This window comes from Batrachochytrium dendrobatidis, assembly GCF_000203795.2.
Source record: "Batrachochytrium dendrobatidis JAM81 unplaced genomic scaffold BATDEscaffold_7, whole genome shotgun sequence".
Taxonomy (NCBI): Eukaryota; Fungi; Chytridiomycota; class Chytridiomycetes; order Rhizophydiales; genus Batrachochytrium; species Batrachochytrium dendrobatidis.
Window position 1 is genome coordinate 1,151,325 of NW_006281105.1, and position 16,996 is coordinate 1,168,320.

The following is a 16,996-nucleotide window of genomic DNA, read 5'->3' on the forward strand; positions in this document are numbered from 1 at the left end:
GTATTACATAGCATAAAGCAGCCAGTGCCATAGGTGTTTTTGACCATGCCGGGTGGAAGCAGCACTGACCAACAAGTGCTGCCTGTTGATCACCAAGATCCTAAAAATCAAAACCATTAGCAGATATATTAGAACACTCTTTTATAAATCATGGCATTTGAATAATAGCAGATTTTAAACTTACGCCAGCAATCGGAATTCCCATCAACGGTCCATCAGCAATCAAGCCATAGACTTCCGATGACGATTTAACTGCTGGTAACGAGCATTTGTTCACGCCAAAAAAACTATATACATATTGAGATACTGGCAACTCACAAAAACAACTAAAGAGTATCAACCGATGTCACTTACGAAAGCATTCCGTCATCCCAGTCAAGACTCTTCAGATTAAGTAGCATAGTACGACTGGCATTGGTCACGTCAGTCACATGTATACCGCCTTGGACACCACCAGTGAGACGCTGTAGATAAAAGTGGAACGAAATGAATTAGTATTTTCTACAATTCACTATTATAAATGACACCGTAAACCCAAAACCTTGAAATCTACAGCTAATACTCACATAAATTAGCCACGAATCAATTGTGCCAAACATGAGACGGTCCGTTTGATTGGCATCTTGAACAGCTTTAATATTATCCAGTAGCCATCGCAGCTTGACAGCGCTAAAATAAGTAGACAGTGGGAGACCACAGATTGACTGGAAATGATGTTTGGATTTTGACGGGGTTGCAGCAATCAATCTTTCCACAGTATCCTGAGTACGAGTATCAAGCCAAACTGGAATATGGGTTAATTCAAACCATTTCCAAGAATGATATCAGCCAGTTTGATGGAATGATGGGTGTCAATTTACTGGACAAGATTGAGTAACCAGCATGAAAATGACAGTTGTATTTCTAAACGTGCAATCTTTTAAACTAGAACGCAAACGTATGAGATTTTGAAATACAACAAAGAGTTTGAGAATAATCAGTCCCAATGGATGAATCTGTGATTGTACAATGTACGATCATACCAAATATGGACAATTTCAGTTCAAACTCATAGTTTGATTGTGTTGTATGATGGTCAATGTTTTAAAGAATCAAGAATGACTATCAAGTCAATTTGTAGTAGAAACAAGGAATATTCAATCATTGCCTATTCCAAAGCAATCACTAGAAAGTATTCCATTCTACGTGAATACAGCTGTAAAATGAGTGACAGTATCAGAGTGTAGATCTAATAAAACAATTTGTAAATACATATGGTCAAGTTGAAAGAAGGATTGATGGAATGTTACCAATAGCATGATGTAACGGCTTGCCATCCAGTCGGTCCCATACACAAGTAGTTTCACGCTGATTAGTGATGCCAATAGCTAATATTATTATATCGAGAGCATCAGCCAAACCATAAACGCAATGATTAGTGTTAATAGTACGAGCCAATCCCTTTGATCCACACAACGACATTAAACTAACCTTTGATATCCAATGGCTGCAAGCCCATAGCAGACATGTCAGCAACTGTTTTTTGAATACAAGTCACTACTGTCTGATAAATGACTTCCAAATCATGCTCGACCCATCTAACATTCACAATAGTCAGACTGGCTGCATATCAGCACACTCATGCATAGCAAGACCAACAACACACCCAGCTTGTGGCAGCACTTGAGCAAATTCTGTCTGATGAGAAGCAATAATATGGCCAGCAGTATCAAACACCATAAAACGAGTGGAACTAGTCCCTTGGTCGATCGATCCAATGTATTGTGGCATCAAGTGATGTGAGAGCAATCAAAGGTTGCTATAGGGATAAGAAAAGTCTTGCTTGTTGTAAACGCATTCATGCTACACAGCATCTGACATGCAATCATTAAATATAAGCTATTCATGCACCATTCGTAAATTGTTGTCTTGAATATACAAATGCAGTGTTTTATTCTTGACTATATGCTGTTACATTCTATTGCACATTCCAAACTCTTTGCAATACTGTGCAAGGGATATGGTTCAGTATAGCTTAATCATCCTGCAATCAGCTTGCAATCATCCTGCAGATTCATACAACGAGCAATCGAGAAATAAACGTTATCAACCAGTTGATATCACGCAGCTCGATCATCTCCAACTACTTTGCTATTTCCATTCGTCCGTCCATGACCGTTTGTCTTGTCGTTGCCTTGATCGTGTTTTCTATTAGCAGCATTTCCGTGACCTCCACTAGTACTGCTGTTTTTCCTTCGGGTAGTTTCAAAGACTCTACGCATTTGCTCAAGCTCATCCACTAGTGTTTGATTGATATGTTCTAGTTCAATGATTCGCGAGTTTTTTCGTTCGCGAGATCGACGGGCTGCAACACGGTTTCGTGCTCGCTTGAGATCGGCATCAGTCAGTTCCATCTTTGAAATGGAGTGATAATGTCTACTGGAAGTCAATTCATGTAGCTGGGAGCGTTTAATTTCTTGATCTGCTATATTGGATGAGATGGGTGAATTGGGCGAGAGTTCTGCGGCTGGTTTGGCAAGTTGTTCAGATGGAAAGTCGAGTTGTTTATGCTGAAATCGCAACGAACGCTCCGAAATACCACTAATGATGGGGTTTGGAATAGGTGATTGGGAAATAGTTTCATGGGTAATATCCAGTGCAATGGTACTGCTTTCAGGATCAGAAATGTATGCAGAGAGATAGTCGGGTATTTGAAGAGCAGGAGCACACAGAGAATGTTGAAGCACATCAACAGGGGATGACAAATCAAACGGATCTATTGCTAGTGGTTCTTGATTGCAAAGAATTGGTAAAGTGTCTTGATAGTTGGATTTAAATTGCAATGCTTTTATCGGTATATTGGTTATAGGCTCTACAAGAGTGCTCAGTATTGTTTTGGGTTTAGTAGATTTGTTGGCAAGTATAGGTATAATAGACATAGCATCAACAGGCATAATCGGGGTACTGCAGACAGAAGTAGGAGAATAAGGTAAAATTGGCTGTGCCAATGGCTCAAACAACAAAGAAGAGTCTTGAGGTGACAAAGTAGACCATGTGGGGTGTACTTCGGGCAGAGGGTGTACCAAAAGAGATTCAAAACTTATTTGGGGCTCCCATAACGGACACGATGAAAAAATTGGTGTTGAGAAGGATGACTGTTTTTGCACCAATGACTGGGTTGACTGTTGGCATGATGGTGGTGTATGTGAACCATCAAAGAGATTCATTGGCACCAGCTGCTGGGAATGATCTGCTGGAAGTTCAGCAGAAACCGGGGACAACCCCACTCGGTGAAGGTGGTGACCAGTGTATAGAGAATCAAACAGATCTTTAGTACCTAAAGAACCACTAGTATTGCTGGACTGCGTCTGATTCACCAAAGTAGCTGGATCGGAAAAGTTGTGCGTAGATTGTATTTGGGTCACATCACGTATTACCTGCAATCCTTTTGCTATCGACTGAGGTGAATCGACCACTGCATCCAATAATTCCATTTCTGCATATGTTCCTGGAAATGCTACAAATGACTGTAAAGATGCCTGTGTAGTAGATATTGAATGATGCATTGCATGTGTCATGTGTGGCTCGGTTACTTGCACGCCTACAGAACCCGTCATCTCTATATGCACTCCCGCCCCACCATTTGAGGAAGGTGTGTCAATACTCGAATGACGATTGGTATTAGTCTTTGATTGGTGCAGTTTCGAAGAACCAGTATGTTTAGCAAATCTCTGATTGCCTCTTGAATGATCAAACTGCATAGATGTCAAACTCTTGTAAATGTGTAGATTGGAACAAGGCAGAGTACAATCTACTGTTGAAGCGTGGTACTTGATTTCAGCGTACAGTATGTGCTTCTGCTCACTGTTTCATAGTACTGGCAGTGCAAGCGCTATTTCCCACGAAGTTCACTCGGCTGCCGACTCAATTCGATCAAATTGAGTGATTGATTCCATTAGCTGTGATCATCTACATTTATAACTGAGGCTTATTTTATCCTTTGAGTCAGTCTCATAAAAGTATGATTAGTCTTTTATTGGTGTTTTATTATTAGTAAATAGCTCATCACTTTTATTTAGATCCACATGTAATATACAGGATTGCATGCTATTTATCCTAATCAAGATGAGTATGATGTCAAGTCAAAGTCAGATAATGGCGACAAGGGCAATCATATTTGCAATCAAAATGCTCATCATGCCAACCATCATGTTTGCATTGGCTATTGATCGATGAGTATTGGGCTGCATCTGAGCAGTAACAACACCAACAGGCGTAGCAAACCCAATCTGTCGACCAGTATAGTCAAAACTGGTGTAAAAGCTGCGCAGAAACCAGGCACCAAAGATGGCCATATTAGGAGGCAAGTTAGCAGAGTAGCCAAACACAGATACACAGTATTGATTTTCAATAACAAAGTATTGTTGATCCCAAGTCATGGTAAGCGTTACACCTTGAAAGTTGAACTGGATCGATGGCATTTTGCTGACCATGGTGCAATCTAGTTCATACAAGACACCCTACCATTATGAAAGTATTGATTCCAGATACATCTTATTTTAGCTTTACAATTCATCCTTGGTGAATCGACCAAACTTGTGCAATGACAAACCTGAACTGACACACCACCCATGGCACTGTTGATTGCATTAAAGGTGCCCTTGTCCAAAATGATAATGGTTGTTCCAGTATCCCTAATAAAAAACGTAAATCAATGGTCTAGGTAAATAGCAGAAATATACAAGCTATTGAGGGGATTGCATCTCAAGATTCAACCATGACCTACATCAAGGCAACAATAGGTGTTGAACTAAATGTTTTCCCATCAATAACGACAGACGAAAGAGTAAGTGCCCAGTGCGAGTCGGTTTTAACAATGGGCGACCATGAAAAGTTGCCAGTGTATCTCGCTGGATTGGGTACACCAAATGTCACTTCACCAGCATCCCGTATTTGTAATTGAGGGTTGATGGGAGTTACAGTGCGGTCGTAGTAGAAACTCACTTTGCGCTCGCTAAGTGAGTTTTCAAGATTGCTGAATAGATCTGCTGGATCAACGCTGTTTGGTGGACCTAGACCCAGGATACCATCTAAGCTGATTGACTCGATTGATTTTACCTGCGAGGCTGCACAAATTGTCTGATTTGGAATTGAGATTCCGGCAATAGAAACTACATCAGATATGATGGTGCATGTCACGGATGTACCATCACCATACTCTCTGTGCACAATCGGATGAACAACAGGTCTTTGAGTGGTGCTGTTGTTTTCAATATACAAAGTTTAATGGCTTGAAATAAATGTCTAAATATCCTTCTACAAACAACTAAATAAGCATTACCTGTCAATAGGATTGTATTTGTGAGTTTTGCACTGTCTGGAGTCAAAACAAGCAGAATCATCTATCCAAAAGGTAGACGATCCAGTGTCAATCAACACATTTACATTCACTGGTGGAGTACCGATCAGCAAATCTATGTAAAACACCATTGCGGCAGAAGAGGCGCTGATTGAAGCAGAGCCATTGTTCAATGCATCGCTAGCACGAACTATACCATGGAACGAAATACTAACTCGGCGAAAATGTCAGTATACAAACTACCGAGGGGCTAGATCATATTCAAACTACCTCAGTGAATTTGAAGTGCCAATAACAGGTATTGTATGACCAGTGATGGCTTCCAAATCAGAATTGCCAATAATACGAAAAGCAGATACAGTGGAGCATATCAGCCCTGAAAGTGTCAAGATCAAACTCCATTTCATTTTCAACACGCAGTTCTTTTGTACAAGTTGGATGAATGTGCTATATATAACCGATAAACGAAATGATGCTGCTGTCTCCACGGGTCCATCCGATTACAGCCGTATTCGCGTAAAGTGGATCATTAAAAGGTGTCAAAGTGCATAATAAATAGTCTCGCGAAATGATAATTTCCACAACATTTACTGAAAATAATATTTGGATTACAATGGATGAATCTGTGGTTGTACAATGTATAGCTATACCAAATGAGGATAATTTTGGTTTAACCTCATAGTTTGCATTATACGATGGTCAGTGCTTATTAAATTGAGAATACATTCAAGTCAATTTGTAGTAGAAACAAGGAATATTCAACCGCTGCCTATTTCAAAGTAATCATTTTACACAAGTACGGTTGTAATCAGGCAATGAAACTCCAAACAAGCTGTGCAACAGCTTAAACCAAACCAAGAACACATCAAAAATCTTGTTCATTTTGAAACATAAAAATATATATTCTTAAACCCAGCTGGCCAATTGCTCGCCATAATTCCAATCATAAAAACAATACCGTTTCTTATCGTCGATCTGTTTTTCCCATGCCACGTTTTCCAGCAAACAAATGCTTTGGCTTCTTGACCAAAATTTCACGATCACCTTCACCACGTTTGGCATACAGATTGGGCAGTCTTTGTGATTTTTTCTTGAGATTATCTGCTTCAACCTTTTGTTTGATACCACGCAAGCCCATAACGCTACGATCACGAGATGGTGCACGACTTTGGCTACGTGATGCTGCATCAACAGCCATGGTGGATTCAGAGCGAGGACGCTTACGCATTTGGCTGCGTGAACGCATGCCTTCAATGTCAGCATTAGTTCCAATTTTGCTAAGATGCTGCTCAAAATCTTCAAAGCGAGATAAGCGGGCAACGCTCTTTTTAGGAAGGACAGATCGATTGCGATTCTTGCGTTCTCGATTTTGAGCAATAATGATTTGCTTTTTGGCATTTAGACGTTTGGCAGCATCAAGAATCTCCAAGTCCTCTTCGTTATCCATCTCATCGTCAGACTGGTAAAATCCTTCGGCAATAAGGCGCTCCTCTTCCTTTTCAAGTGCGTCAAGTTTGGCTTCGATCTCTGGATCAATAAAGTCTGCCACGTTTTTACCGTTCATAATTTCGGGTATTACGTCATACTTCCAGTCATCGTTGGCAAGCATATACGGAGCTATATATAGTAAAAATGCAATTGTCAGAGCCAAATTCAAGTGTAGATGATAACCAATAAAACTTACCCTTGATATCAACATTAAAGACTCCCGCACCGCCATTTTCAACCTCAATGTCCCGTTGCAGCTTACGACGGTCAGGATCAGCAGGGTCGTACTTGAGTTTGGTTTTAGCAGCCTCTGGAATAAATGGTGCACGAACAATATCGTCACGCTGCACAGGCTGAGCTAGATGAAGCTTGTTGACAATGGTAGATACCTTGGTACCCTTCAGTTTGGTCTCAACACGTGAAGCTAGCAGCTTGTCACAGGATGCATTACGGACATCCATAACACCTTCTTCAGTGTAGCAGCTAACCTGAACAAGAGAAACCTCTTCGGCAGAAAGAACTTCATCGAGCATAGCCTTTTCTTCGGCATCTAAATCCTCTGGTTTACGAATATCAATCTTATTGACAACAAGCATGATGGGCTTATTGGCAAAAAGAGGTTTGATTGAATGATAGAGTTTAAACTGCTCAGCAACAGAATACCCGCATTGTTCTGAGAGATCGATAAAGAATAGAATGCACGCACGCAAATGAGCCATGGCAGTGATGGATTGCATCTCAATAGTGTTGCGCTGTTCCAGAGGGTGATCAAGAATTCCTGGAGTGTCAATTACCTGCCAGCGAAGATATTTGTAGTCCATATGACCAACAAAAAGAGACTTGGTGGTAAATGCATATGGCTGGACTTCAACCTCTGCGCGGGTGACCTTGTTCATGAAACTGGACTTGCCAACATTTGGATAGCCACAAATAATCAGAGTACGGGTGTTGGGATCAATCGATGGCAGACGAGATAAATGCTGACGGACTTGCTCAAGATACTGAAGAGAATCTTTTTGGCGTTTCATGATGGTAGCCATTCGACCAAGAGCTGCTTTTTTGAGCTGCTTGCAACGAAACAGAGAGTCACCGAATTTTAGCAGACGAGCATAATCCTTGGCGACAGAGTCAATCAAATGACGGGCAGTGTTGATTTGGGCAAGAGCCAGTTTGTAGTGATCCCTGTCATACAGCACATTCATCAAATCTGCATAAAATGGATGAATTTCCTAGAGTCAAAAATGGGCGTATTAGCAGCATATAAAAAATAAAAAAAACATGCATCAAAACACAATGCAGTTATATCCAGATATAAACCAAGTGCACATCAAATTCAAACCTACATCCAACTTAGGGAAATCACTCAAAATCTGTGTCAATTTTTCATCAAAACAGTCTTGTCCAAACTTGACCTTGCGCATATAGAAATGACGAATACGACTGATTTGATAGCTTGGATGAACAACAGTTGGAGTCTTTCTGTTGATTTTGGACAGCACAATGTCGACAAACTCTGAAGCCGAAGGTACGACCTGTACCTTTTTGAAATTGTAATGGGATGCCATAGTGAATTATAAACAGCTTGCACAAATATGGTATGTCTGAATTACTCTAAATTAGCAATAGGCTTGAATGCAAAGAAATAGGATGGCTATATAGCTTGTTTCTTTAAACGGAGCTGACAAATAGCGATTAAAAAAACTATTTCGGCTGAAAAGAAAAAAATCGTGTTGGGTTGGTGTTTTAGTGATTGGCTAGATTGTTGGTCACGTGGTAATAACTCACTTTTACAATGCGGGCAATCAAGCTAAATCAAACAATCACTTCAACTCCAGAATCACCGAATGTAGAAAATAAGCAGTTTTATTATCAATTCAAAATATTCAGATATAGAATTAATGGATATTGATTACAGTCGAGTACATTTGAAAAAAGAAATAAACAGTATTTCAGTATTTAGAGCAGATCTGACAGTAATGATTAGTTGCCATTGTTGCGATTTCCGCCGTTTCCATTTCTACGCTTTCCACCGTTTCCATTTCTACGGTTTCCGCCATTTCCATTTCTACGGTTTCCGCCGTTTCCATTTCTACGGTTTCCGCCGTTTCCATTTCTACGGTTTCCGCCGTTTCCATTTCTACGGTTTCCGCCGTTACGATTGCCATTGTTGTTGTTGCGATTGCCATTTCCACCAGCATTACGGTTGCCATTTCCACCAACGTTTCCGGCATTGATAGGAGCAATTACGTTGGCATCGCCAACCGTAATATCAGCGCAGGCAAAATAATGCGAGCCATCATTAGGAGCATCCCATAACCATTGAACAATAGCATTGCCAGTTTTACCCGAAGGCATTTTAACATTCAATTCTAAAATATAAGAAACAGTCAATCAATTAGTGATTTAGTATTGATGATAAATATCAATGATTGCTTGAACTAGAAATAAACTTACGACGAGAGTTGATGGAAGTTTGGCCAAGTTGTTGGAAATTAGTATCACCATCAAAGGCAATACTGACTTTGACACTTGATCCATGGTTGGCAACAATAACCCATTTGACTGTGAGTTGGCCACCTGGAAGAACTCCAGCAGTAGGAGCTCCTTTGACAGAGTTGCCACATCCCTTCGCGACAGTACCAAGATTGGCAGGTGCAGGTCCAGGAATACGGTTAATTTTTTTTGGCGTAGACAACTGGGAGCCAGAGTTTCGTGGATTTGGGCTGCTCATGAACGCATGGCCTTGGACAATGGTGGCAAAAGCAGCGACGAGACCAATGAGTGTATGAGAAAAGTGCATATTTGATGATGAATGTTCAAAGTTTTATTAGATCCCTATTTCCAATAGTAACAAAATTAAACAAGCTGGACTTGATATGTAAATGAGTTTGTCGACAGGAATACAGCACGCTTGAGAACAGAGTTCAGATACAGTGATGCTTGCTGGTTTATAACCAAGATTGAAAGTGGCGTTCCTAGTAGAATTTTGTGGCGTTTATCTATTTTGGTCATCTTGAAAACATTCGATCCAGCAAGACAGTTACGTTGACCAAATGTGAGATTTGTTTTGGTGTTTCAGTGGGTAAATATTGAGAATGCGTAAGTTGTCTATTATCAACCCGTCACTCTTGGGCTTGCATTGACCACAGAGTAGCGGGTATTGCAATGACGTCAGTGAATGAAGTGACCGTATATATTACCAAGTTCAATAGTTGGAGTTAATGCCAGATCTGTGTAAAGTAGTTATGTATGTAATGTGTCGAGACTATATTCAATACTCTATTTTACTTTTGATATGAATATTTGCTTGAATCCAACCTGTTAGCTTCATGAAACAACTAGTTTATTTGCAAGTGCCGTAGCTTGATCTCATGTGAAGCATCTGACTTTAAAATGCATATTCGTCATCAGCTTAGCTCTCAATCGCAAAATTCCCTCAATAGTGCTATTGCCACTCACTGGTGCCTGTTCAAAATGCGCTCGACCTCGACTTTCCAAACATGGGTTTTAGATAGCTATATTGGCTCAAATAATAGTACGGCAGAGTTGGTATCATTTGTTTCCAAGCACAACTTTGAATCAAACAGTTATAATGTCATTTAGCCGTTTTAGTCCAATTTCACCGCCATATTATGTAAAGACGGAACACTTGTATTGCATTAACTGCCTCTTGCTTTGGGATAGACAATAATTAAGCATCTATTGCTTTCCTACTACAAATTGGCTGCACTGTTTCTTGAATAAATACTCTCAACTCTCCTTATTGTCTGGAATCGCATGCCGTACAAAACCATTTTTATTAAAGTAATTTGCAGCAGGGTTTAGAAATGGACAATAGGAAGCTTTACCTCGTAGCATTGCTATTTGTTGGATGCTTGGCAGACCATGACGAATGAAAATTCGTAGCTTTAAGCATTCGCTGAGAACAGTGTTGTTTGATAAATCTGCTACCAGAAGCAATTACATGATGAGCAGATTTGGCAGCACGATTTTGTGCATTCGTAGCTCGGATGAATCAGCATCATCATCCTCACAACAAGGGCAAATCCTGACGCATTTTCAGTTTGTCAGGATTACAATAGTCACGCGGACATATAGTTGTGCAAAGTACATGATCTGGTTAATTCTAGTCTACCGCCTAAAGAATGCAGTCAGGAGATTTGCAGCGACTTTGTGCTCGCTCTTGCTCTGGTACAACTGCTTTCAGAAAGTAAAGTGTACGCCAATCCAAAACAAGCTTGCAATTTTATGAACCGAAACTCTCGTTTCCGAAAAGCTGTAACAGTTGCTTATTTAATTACACGATGGTGTGAATAGTCCCAACGATTTAGTATTTGGTTTTGGAATTCACTGTGCATGTGAAATGTGCGACATACCTCATGTGAATACAATAAAGACAAAAAAGCTTCATTTCCATTCATATAGGACTGACTGAACCAATATTCTTTAAGCCAACCTTCATTGCAACATCTCGCTTGTCCCATTCAGTTTGTACTGAATCACCATCAGCTTTTTGCCTCCTATACACATTTATACCTATCGCAGTTTACAAGTTCATTTAGTCCGCCTGCATCGTTATATTTTAAATTGCTAGCTACAGATATTTGAAGCATACATCTGGGTTAGTAGATGATTGACCTTTTGCGCTTTGTGCATTCACCTATTGCCTTGATTAAATAAAACTACATATTGGTCATACGATTCTAAGCACTACCGATCTTTTATGAACAATACTTTAGTTAGGTCACGGTTCACACATTTCAATTCATATAGCGGTTAGCAAGTAATTTGAGCAAGTTTACAAAATACGGTGACGTCATTCTGGTTGACTCATTGGCGATACCATTCAAAACCTATTTTTGCAAGTCTTTATTTGCTATACCACCAAGTCATTAAACATGGATTCCAATGCACAACAACGATCCTCTCGTTGGCCACGGATTAGACCAAAAAGAGAACCAGCTACGGTTGTTAACTTGCCACCAATAATGGTACCCAGCACTGATATTGTAACACCTATATGTGCCAATTCTGAATCTGAACTAAATCCATCCAAACAGATGCAATGTGATCTACACCAGGAAGAACTGTGCCAATTACATGCCAACATCAGCACAAATGAACCTTTTCAGAAAGATGCAAATAACAAAAGCTCATTAGCAGTGACTGAACCAACGCCGTATCTGTCAAGTCAAAAAAATACTACGCACGACTTTGAGCGGAGCGAATCAGGTGGATCTAGTATCAATAGTGGCAACGATACAATGCTGGCTGCGCTATCCACATCCAAAAGTTCGACAGTAACTCTTATAGGCACAGTCGCAATAAGAAACGATCGTAAAAGCAATGCTGGGCTTGATTCAAATTCAGATGGGGTTTCTTTTGTGTCCACTTCAAAATCAGCTATTGGTAAACACAAGAGCATGCCTCGTCGTGCTTTGTTATTGAGTAGTTGCCGAGAAACCGAAATGTCGGGCAACTTAAATCTTCACGCTCCAAAGCCACAATACACTTGTGCTTTAAACACCAATGATTCCAATGCTAGTAGTAGGCAACGCAGTATCAGTGTTTGTTCTGACGAGGCAACGAGTGGAGTTAACATAGCGACCGAGTCTACAAATAGTCCTAAAACAACCTGTGATTTTTGGAAAAGCATGGACTCGATCTCATCAACTATATCCTCAACACAAACATCATCCACTACTGCTTTTGAAGCTGACACAGTCGAAATACTTGCGACAATGTTTGAAGAGGTAACCATTTCCAGCACTTGTTCTTGTACAAGTGACAATATCCCGAAAAACAACGATATTGCAGAGCAAGCCTATTCAGCAGTACCGTTTACTGCTGAAGATGCAACCAATGACGATGCTGATGCAATGCATAGTTTGAGTCCATCACATTCAGAGCCTGGTATTGGTCAAGATCGTAGTGTATATGTGAATCTTGATAATTCCGAGTCATTCAATGATACGCCTGCCAATACCAGTGACGTGATTGATACCGCTACTGAACAAAGCTCTGCAGTGCAAATTCCAACTCTGATTGATCATCAAGCAGGATTGAGCACTGTTTCTCGTGGTCAGCCTGAAGCGTGTCTATTTGTAGCAAGGTTTGTTGAACTATCATGGCTATTTATATAGTAATTTTTGACTACAACTGAATTCCAATCTACGAGTTCAACCCTATAATGACAATTCGTACTAACATAAAATCAGTCTTTCTGCTGCGAAATCGGATGCTGAGCTTCAAGAGAGTGTTACAAACCATTTTCAAACGTGGGGTGAGCTGCTGAATGTGCGTGTACTCAAGGATTGGATGGGCAGACCCTATGCATTTGTTCAGTTCAAGGTAAAGCCATCGTGCTTATAATGTATAAATCCAATGCATTGCCATTCATTCAAATTCGTTTCATTTTATCCAGTCTGTAGCGGATGCTCAAAATGCATTGGTCAAAGGCCATAATACAATTGTCGATAACAGACACATTCGAATTGAACAAGCCAAAGTCAATCGCACACTTGTTGTATCTAGTACCGACTCGACATCATCAGATATTTATTCTATCATGGAAAAGTATGGCCCAATCGAGAGCTTCACTTTGCCAGATGCTTTAAAGGCACCCAGTATTTGCAAAGACGACACCTGCTGTATCGGAGAAGCAGTTGTCAAGTACAGGTATCGAGAGGATGCCATGGAAGCTTTTGCAGAATTGCGAGCAGCCGGCACGCTCTCTGTCGACTGGACATCTAGCGTAGATAAGCCCTTTCGTGATATCGATCAGTTTAGCATATTTGTTGGGAATCTTAATGCTGTAATGGTCACCGAACAACTGTTGCAAGAAAAGTTTGGTCAATATGGCGAAATTGTCGAAATGAACTTCATTAAACGCAACCAAGGCAATCCAAACAATCGACCTGCTTTTGCATTACTTAGGTTCCGAACCGATGCATCTGCCCAACGGGCAATCAGGAGCGAAAATGGTCAAACATGGTGGAATCAGTCAATGCGAGTGCAGTTGCGTGAGATTCACTCTGAAATATCTCAAGCTTCGACTCCAGTCACTCCGCCTATATCTGGGAATCCAGCTTTTTCCAACGAGTCATTGCCAATGCAGTCGCAATGGAGACCCCATCCATCATTTGCATTTCGAAACTCCTATAACCGGCATTCACGTCACCACTCATTACCCATTACTGGATCTAGCGGAGAGGGTCAGTATTTTCAAAACAATATGATGCCTAAAGCACACATGGGTATGCCGCCGTACCAGTATGGATATGCTCCCTATCCATACACTTGGATACCGCCACATGGTCATATGGCTGACCAGAGCGGATATGCAATAAATGGCTACCCTATGGTTGGACAGTTTGGAGCAGGTGCATCAGGGCCGATGATGGTTATGATGTCAGATAGGGATTCAAATGGCATAGAGGGTGGAGGGTTAGCAAAGAATCCCGGCATTGTCTTAGGTATACTTGGCATGCTCAAGTTGGATTGGAACAGTTGGATTTTGTAGAACACGAATGGTGACTAATTGGAATTAACAACTTGGTGATTAGGTGGAGCGGCAGAGGAAGCGCCTCAGCCTGAAGCGGATTCAGGATATGATTTTTATATGGGACAAGCGCCAATACAGCAGCAGGGAGGACAGCCCTTGATGATGTTGCCATTGAATCCGCTTCATCAGGATCCTCAAATACAGCAGCAATCTGTAAAATATGGTTGGTCGCCACAGCCCATGTGGTATATGCCGTCCCAATACATACAACAATCATATGCATACCCATTCGCACAGATGCGGTCGCATCCAGCATCGTGTAGCGGTTATCCGCAGCACCAACTGCCACTTCAACCTGCTCAGTGGAAGGAAATGCCAAAAAATGAATTTGATGCTGGACAATCAAGTCCCAACAACTCGGGAACAGCGGATGCTGATTTGGCATTTGCAACCAACTCCAGCTACAATGTTCAGTAAACCAGGAGTTTATGGCTATATCTGCACATGATTCCATATCTTGCATATTCAAATTGACCCTTGATGTATTCAAGGGTATTGCAGTAGTTTACAATATTTGCATTTCAACAAGACAACACTTGATTGCAGCCAGTGGAATAGACCGGGTTGTTTTATGCAGTCCAATATATTCAGGGTTGCAATTGACCGTGTATCAATCGCGCTATTTCAGTGCTGTCCAAGTGCAGTCAAATTGATATTCGATTCGACAGAAAAGGGTTTTCAGCACCTGATAGCTGCTCAGTCGTCTGCTTGGACTGCATTTAGACAACTTTTCTTCATAAATTCAAACTTTTCGTCAAACAGCTGGCTCTTGCAACATAATTGTGATCACTAATTCTTTACACTGTATACAACCACTCATGGCTCATCCTTCAATCGACGATGGTCAGTCTTCCCATGCGTCTACAATGTCATCTAGTCTGCCTGTATCCTTCTCGCTCGACTCTACTAGCGTTAAATTCTTACCCGCCATGCCTATCCCTTGCTTCACTGTCGATGCTCCCGGACTAGCTACATCCATTCAAGCATCCCCATCCACCATTATTCGTCCATCCAATCCTGCAATTCCTGCAACTCCTCCTTCATCCGCCTTTCTGGGCACTGCTGCTGCTGAATATTTTTCGCCCATGCCTTCGATCATCACTCCATCTGGCAGCTATGCCAGCGTCACCAATCTTTCTGTTCCTGTGACTGGCATTCGCTTTAGTCGCAGTCCAAACACCGTTACCAGTGGGTTTGCTGCTGCTGCTCGTAACATTCCCATGCACCACCATCGTACCAGTTCTCATCCTATCCATCAGATCAACGGAATTGCTCTTCAATCTCCTAATGAATCGATTGTCTGTCCAGTTCCTCGCAAGATTCATGCTCCTTCCATGCATCTCGAAGTACCGTTGCTTCGACGTTCAACTGGCAGGCGAAACAAGCTGTCTCCTATTACTCCTTGGCTTGATCAGTTCAATTTGTGTCCTCAGCAACCTACTGCTACCATTTCATCTCTTTCAGCTGCAATTGCCTCTGCTGGTGTGTCTATTGAACAAAACTGTACATCTCGAGTCACTTCGGTTGCTCATCCCAGAGATCCTGCTATTCTTGCCCAGCACGAGCTTGGAGAGATTCTTGGTCTGTAATCCAGTTTGTAACCCTAGATTTGAATTAGTCTTGGACAATGCAAATCTCCCTTGCTAGAAAGTTGATCTATTCAGCAGCTTGCTATATACTTTCAATGTAATATCTCTTCACTTGTTCAGCCCTTTTGTAAAAGCCTTTTCCTATATCTGCTCTCCTTGTGCCAACTAAGCTTCATGCTTTCCATTTGCTGATATCTTTTAGCCGCACCGTCCTGTTATGTTTTTGGCTGCAGCCAACTTTACCCTGTTTTACTGCTCCGACTTCCTGCAATCGCTTGTTATTTTGTTTGTCGTTCCAACACCTGTCGACCTGAATTTGTCTATTTTCAACCTTTTCATCTACTATTCTGTGCACTGTTTTATCTACCACTTTTTGTATGCCTGCTATCATTCCAAGGGGATTTATCCTCTTTCCACTTTAAATCTATCTTTTTTGTCTGGACTATATTATAAACAGTATATTTTTCAAGAATGCAATGTTGGGTTTCGGCAACTTTGCTTTCTCTATATTCTGTCCCCTCCTGCTATAAGCTCTTAGAATTGCTCAATTGTTTCATTCCTCGTAGTTCTCCCTTTTGTCCGTACCTATGTTGTTTGCTTTATTTTGTTTATAAATGATTATATTCTTTATTTGATGAAAACTTGGGGTTTAAAATTAGATTGGGATTTAGCTAGCCTGGTGATACAGGGCTGTAATGATAGGGGTTTAATATCATGTGTTGCATTGTGCATTTGATAGTCGAGCTATTGACCGTACATGCATTACAGTTGTGACTATACTTGTACCACGGCTGGGACAATGGTATGAGAATGGAGATATAATTAGAATGGTCAGCAACCTAATTCATGTGTAACAATCAGGTTGGTAATGTTGCTTTCGGTCAGCAATTTGCTCAAATCATCGAGATTGTCCAGCTCGTATTGGTCAGTGACTCAATAACCATAGTATGGTCTCAAGTAGACTGTATTTGAATTTTACGGCTGGCAACACATTCTACTAATGCGGATAATTATAGT

The 16,996-nt window shown here is 41.0% G+C and overlaps 7 protein-coding genes across 7 annotated transcripts in view; 2 read left to right on the plus strand and 5 right to left on the minus strand.

Annotated features, from left to right (window-relative positions):
* Positions 1-1,770, minus strand: part of BATDEDRAFT_30202 (uncharacterized protein) — a gene marked incomplete at both ends in the record, with an annotated part of 2,652 nt that extends 882 nt beyond the window's left edge. Inside the window, 7 exons of the mRNA XM_006679450.1 lie at positions 8-100; positions 185-287; positions 355-464; positions 567-784; positions 1,290-1,367; positions 1,471-1,577; positions 1,646-1,770. Coding sequence (XP_006679513.1) covers positions 8-100; positions 185-287; positions 355-464; positions 567-784; positions 1,290-1,367; positions 1,471-1,577; positions 1,646-1,770 — 834 coding nt within the window. The remainder of the gene's footprint in view (positions 1-7; positions 101-184; positions 288-354; positions 465-566; positions 785-1,289; positions 1,368-1,470; positions 1,578-1,645) is intronic.
* A 329-nt stretch (positions 1,771-2,099) lies between these two features.
* Positions 2,100-3,740, minus strand: BATDEDRAFT_89255 (uncharacterized protein; the record flags this gene model as incomplete). The annotated part of the gene is made up of 1 exon (XM_006679693.1): positions 2,100-3,740. One exon carries the CDS (start codon positions 3,738-3,740, stop codon positions 2,100-2,102), a length of 1,641 nt encoding a protein of 546 aa, XP_006679756.1.
* A 387-nt stretch (positions 3,741-4,127) lies between these two features.
* BATDEDRAFT_25617 (uncharacterized protein) lies at positions 4,128-5,469 on the minus strand (the record flags this gene model as incomplete). The annotated part of the gene is made up of 4 exons (XM_006679425.1): positions 4,128-4,499; positions 4,592-4,673; positions 4,766-5,239; positions 5,321-5,469. 4 exons carry the CDS (start codon positions 5,467-5,469, stop codon positions 4,128-4,130), a joined length of 1,077 nt encoding a protein of 358 aa, XP_006679488.1.
* Positions 5,470-6,199: 730 nt separating this feature from the next.
* On the minus strand, positions 6,200-8,391 carry BATDEDRAFT_19897 (uncharacterized protein; the record flags this gene model as incomplete). The annotated part of the gene is made up of 3 exons (XM_006679340.1): positions 6,200-6,955; positions 7,023-8,055; positions 8,170-8,391. The coding sequence occupies 3 exons, from the start codon at positions 8,389-8,391 to the stop codon at positions 6,303-6,305; spliced, it is 1,908 nt and encodes a 635-aa protein (XP_006679403.1). The 3' UTR covers positions 6,200-6,302.
* A 415-nt stretch (positions 8,392-8,806) lies between these two features.
* BATDEDRAFT_89253 (uncharacterized protein) lies at positions 8,807-9,626 on the minus strand (the record flags this gene model as incomplete). Its single annotated transcript, XM_006679694.1, has 2 exons — positions 8,807-9,195; positions 9,281-9,626. The coding sequence occupies 2 exons, from the start codon at positions 9,624-9,626 to the stop codon at positions 8,807-8,809; spliced, it is 735 nt and encodes a 244-aa protein (XP_006679757.1).
* A 2,098-nt stretch (positions 9,627-11,724) lies between these two features.
* Positions 11,725-14,807, plus strand: BATDEDRAFT_89459 (uncharacterized protein; the record flags this gene model as incomplete). Its single annotated transcript, XM_006679620.1, has 4 exons — positions 11,725-12,938; positions 13,045-13,177; positions 13,251-14,301; positions 14,392-14,807. The coding sequence occupies 4 exons, from the start codon at positions 11,725-11,727 to the stop codon at positions 14,805-14,807; spliced, it is 2,814 nt and encodes a 937-aa protein (XP_006679683.1).
* A 378-nt stretch (positions 14,808-15,185) lies between these two features.
* BATDEDRAFT_37083 (uncharacterized protein) lies at positions 15,186-16,616 on the plus strand. Its single transcript, XM_006679549.1, has one exon. The coding sequence runs from the start codon at positions 15,209-15,211 to the stop codon at positions 15,977-15,979; it is 771 nt and encodes a 256-aa protein (XP_006679612.1). The 5' UTR covers positions 15,186-15,208; the 3' UTR covers positions 15,980-16,616.
* The last annotated feature ends 380 nt before the right edge of the window (positions 16,617-16,996 follow it).

Bases quoted from the DNA above. Each gene is read 5' to 3' on its own strand.
- BATDEDRAFT_37083 (XM_006679549.1), top strand. From the start codon at position 15,209: ATGGCTCATCCTTCAATCGACGATGGTCAGTCTTCCCATGCGTCTACA.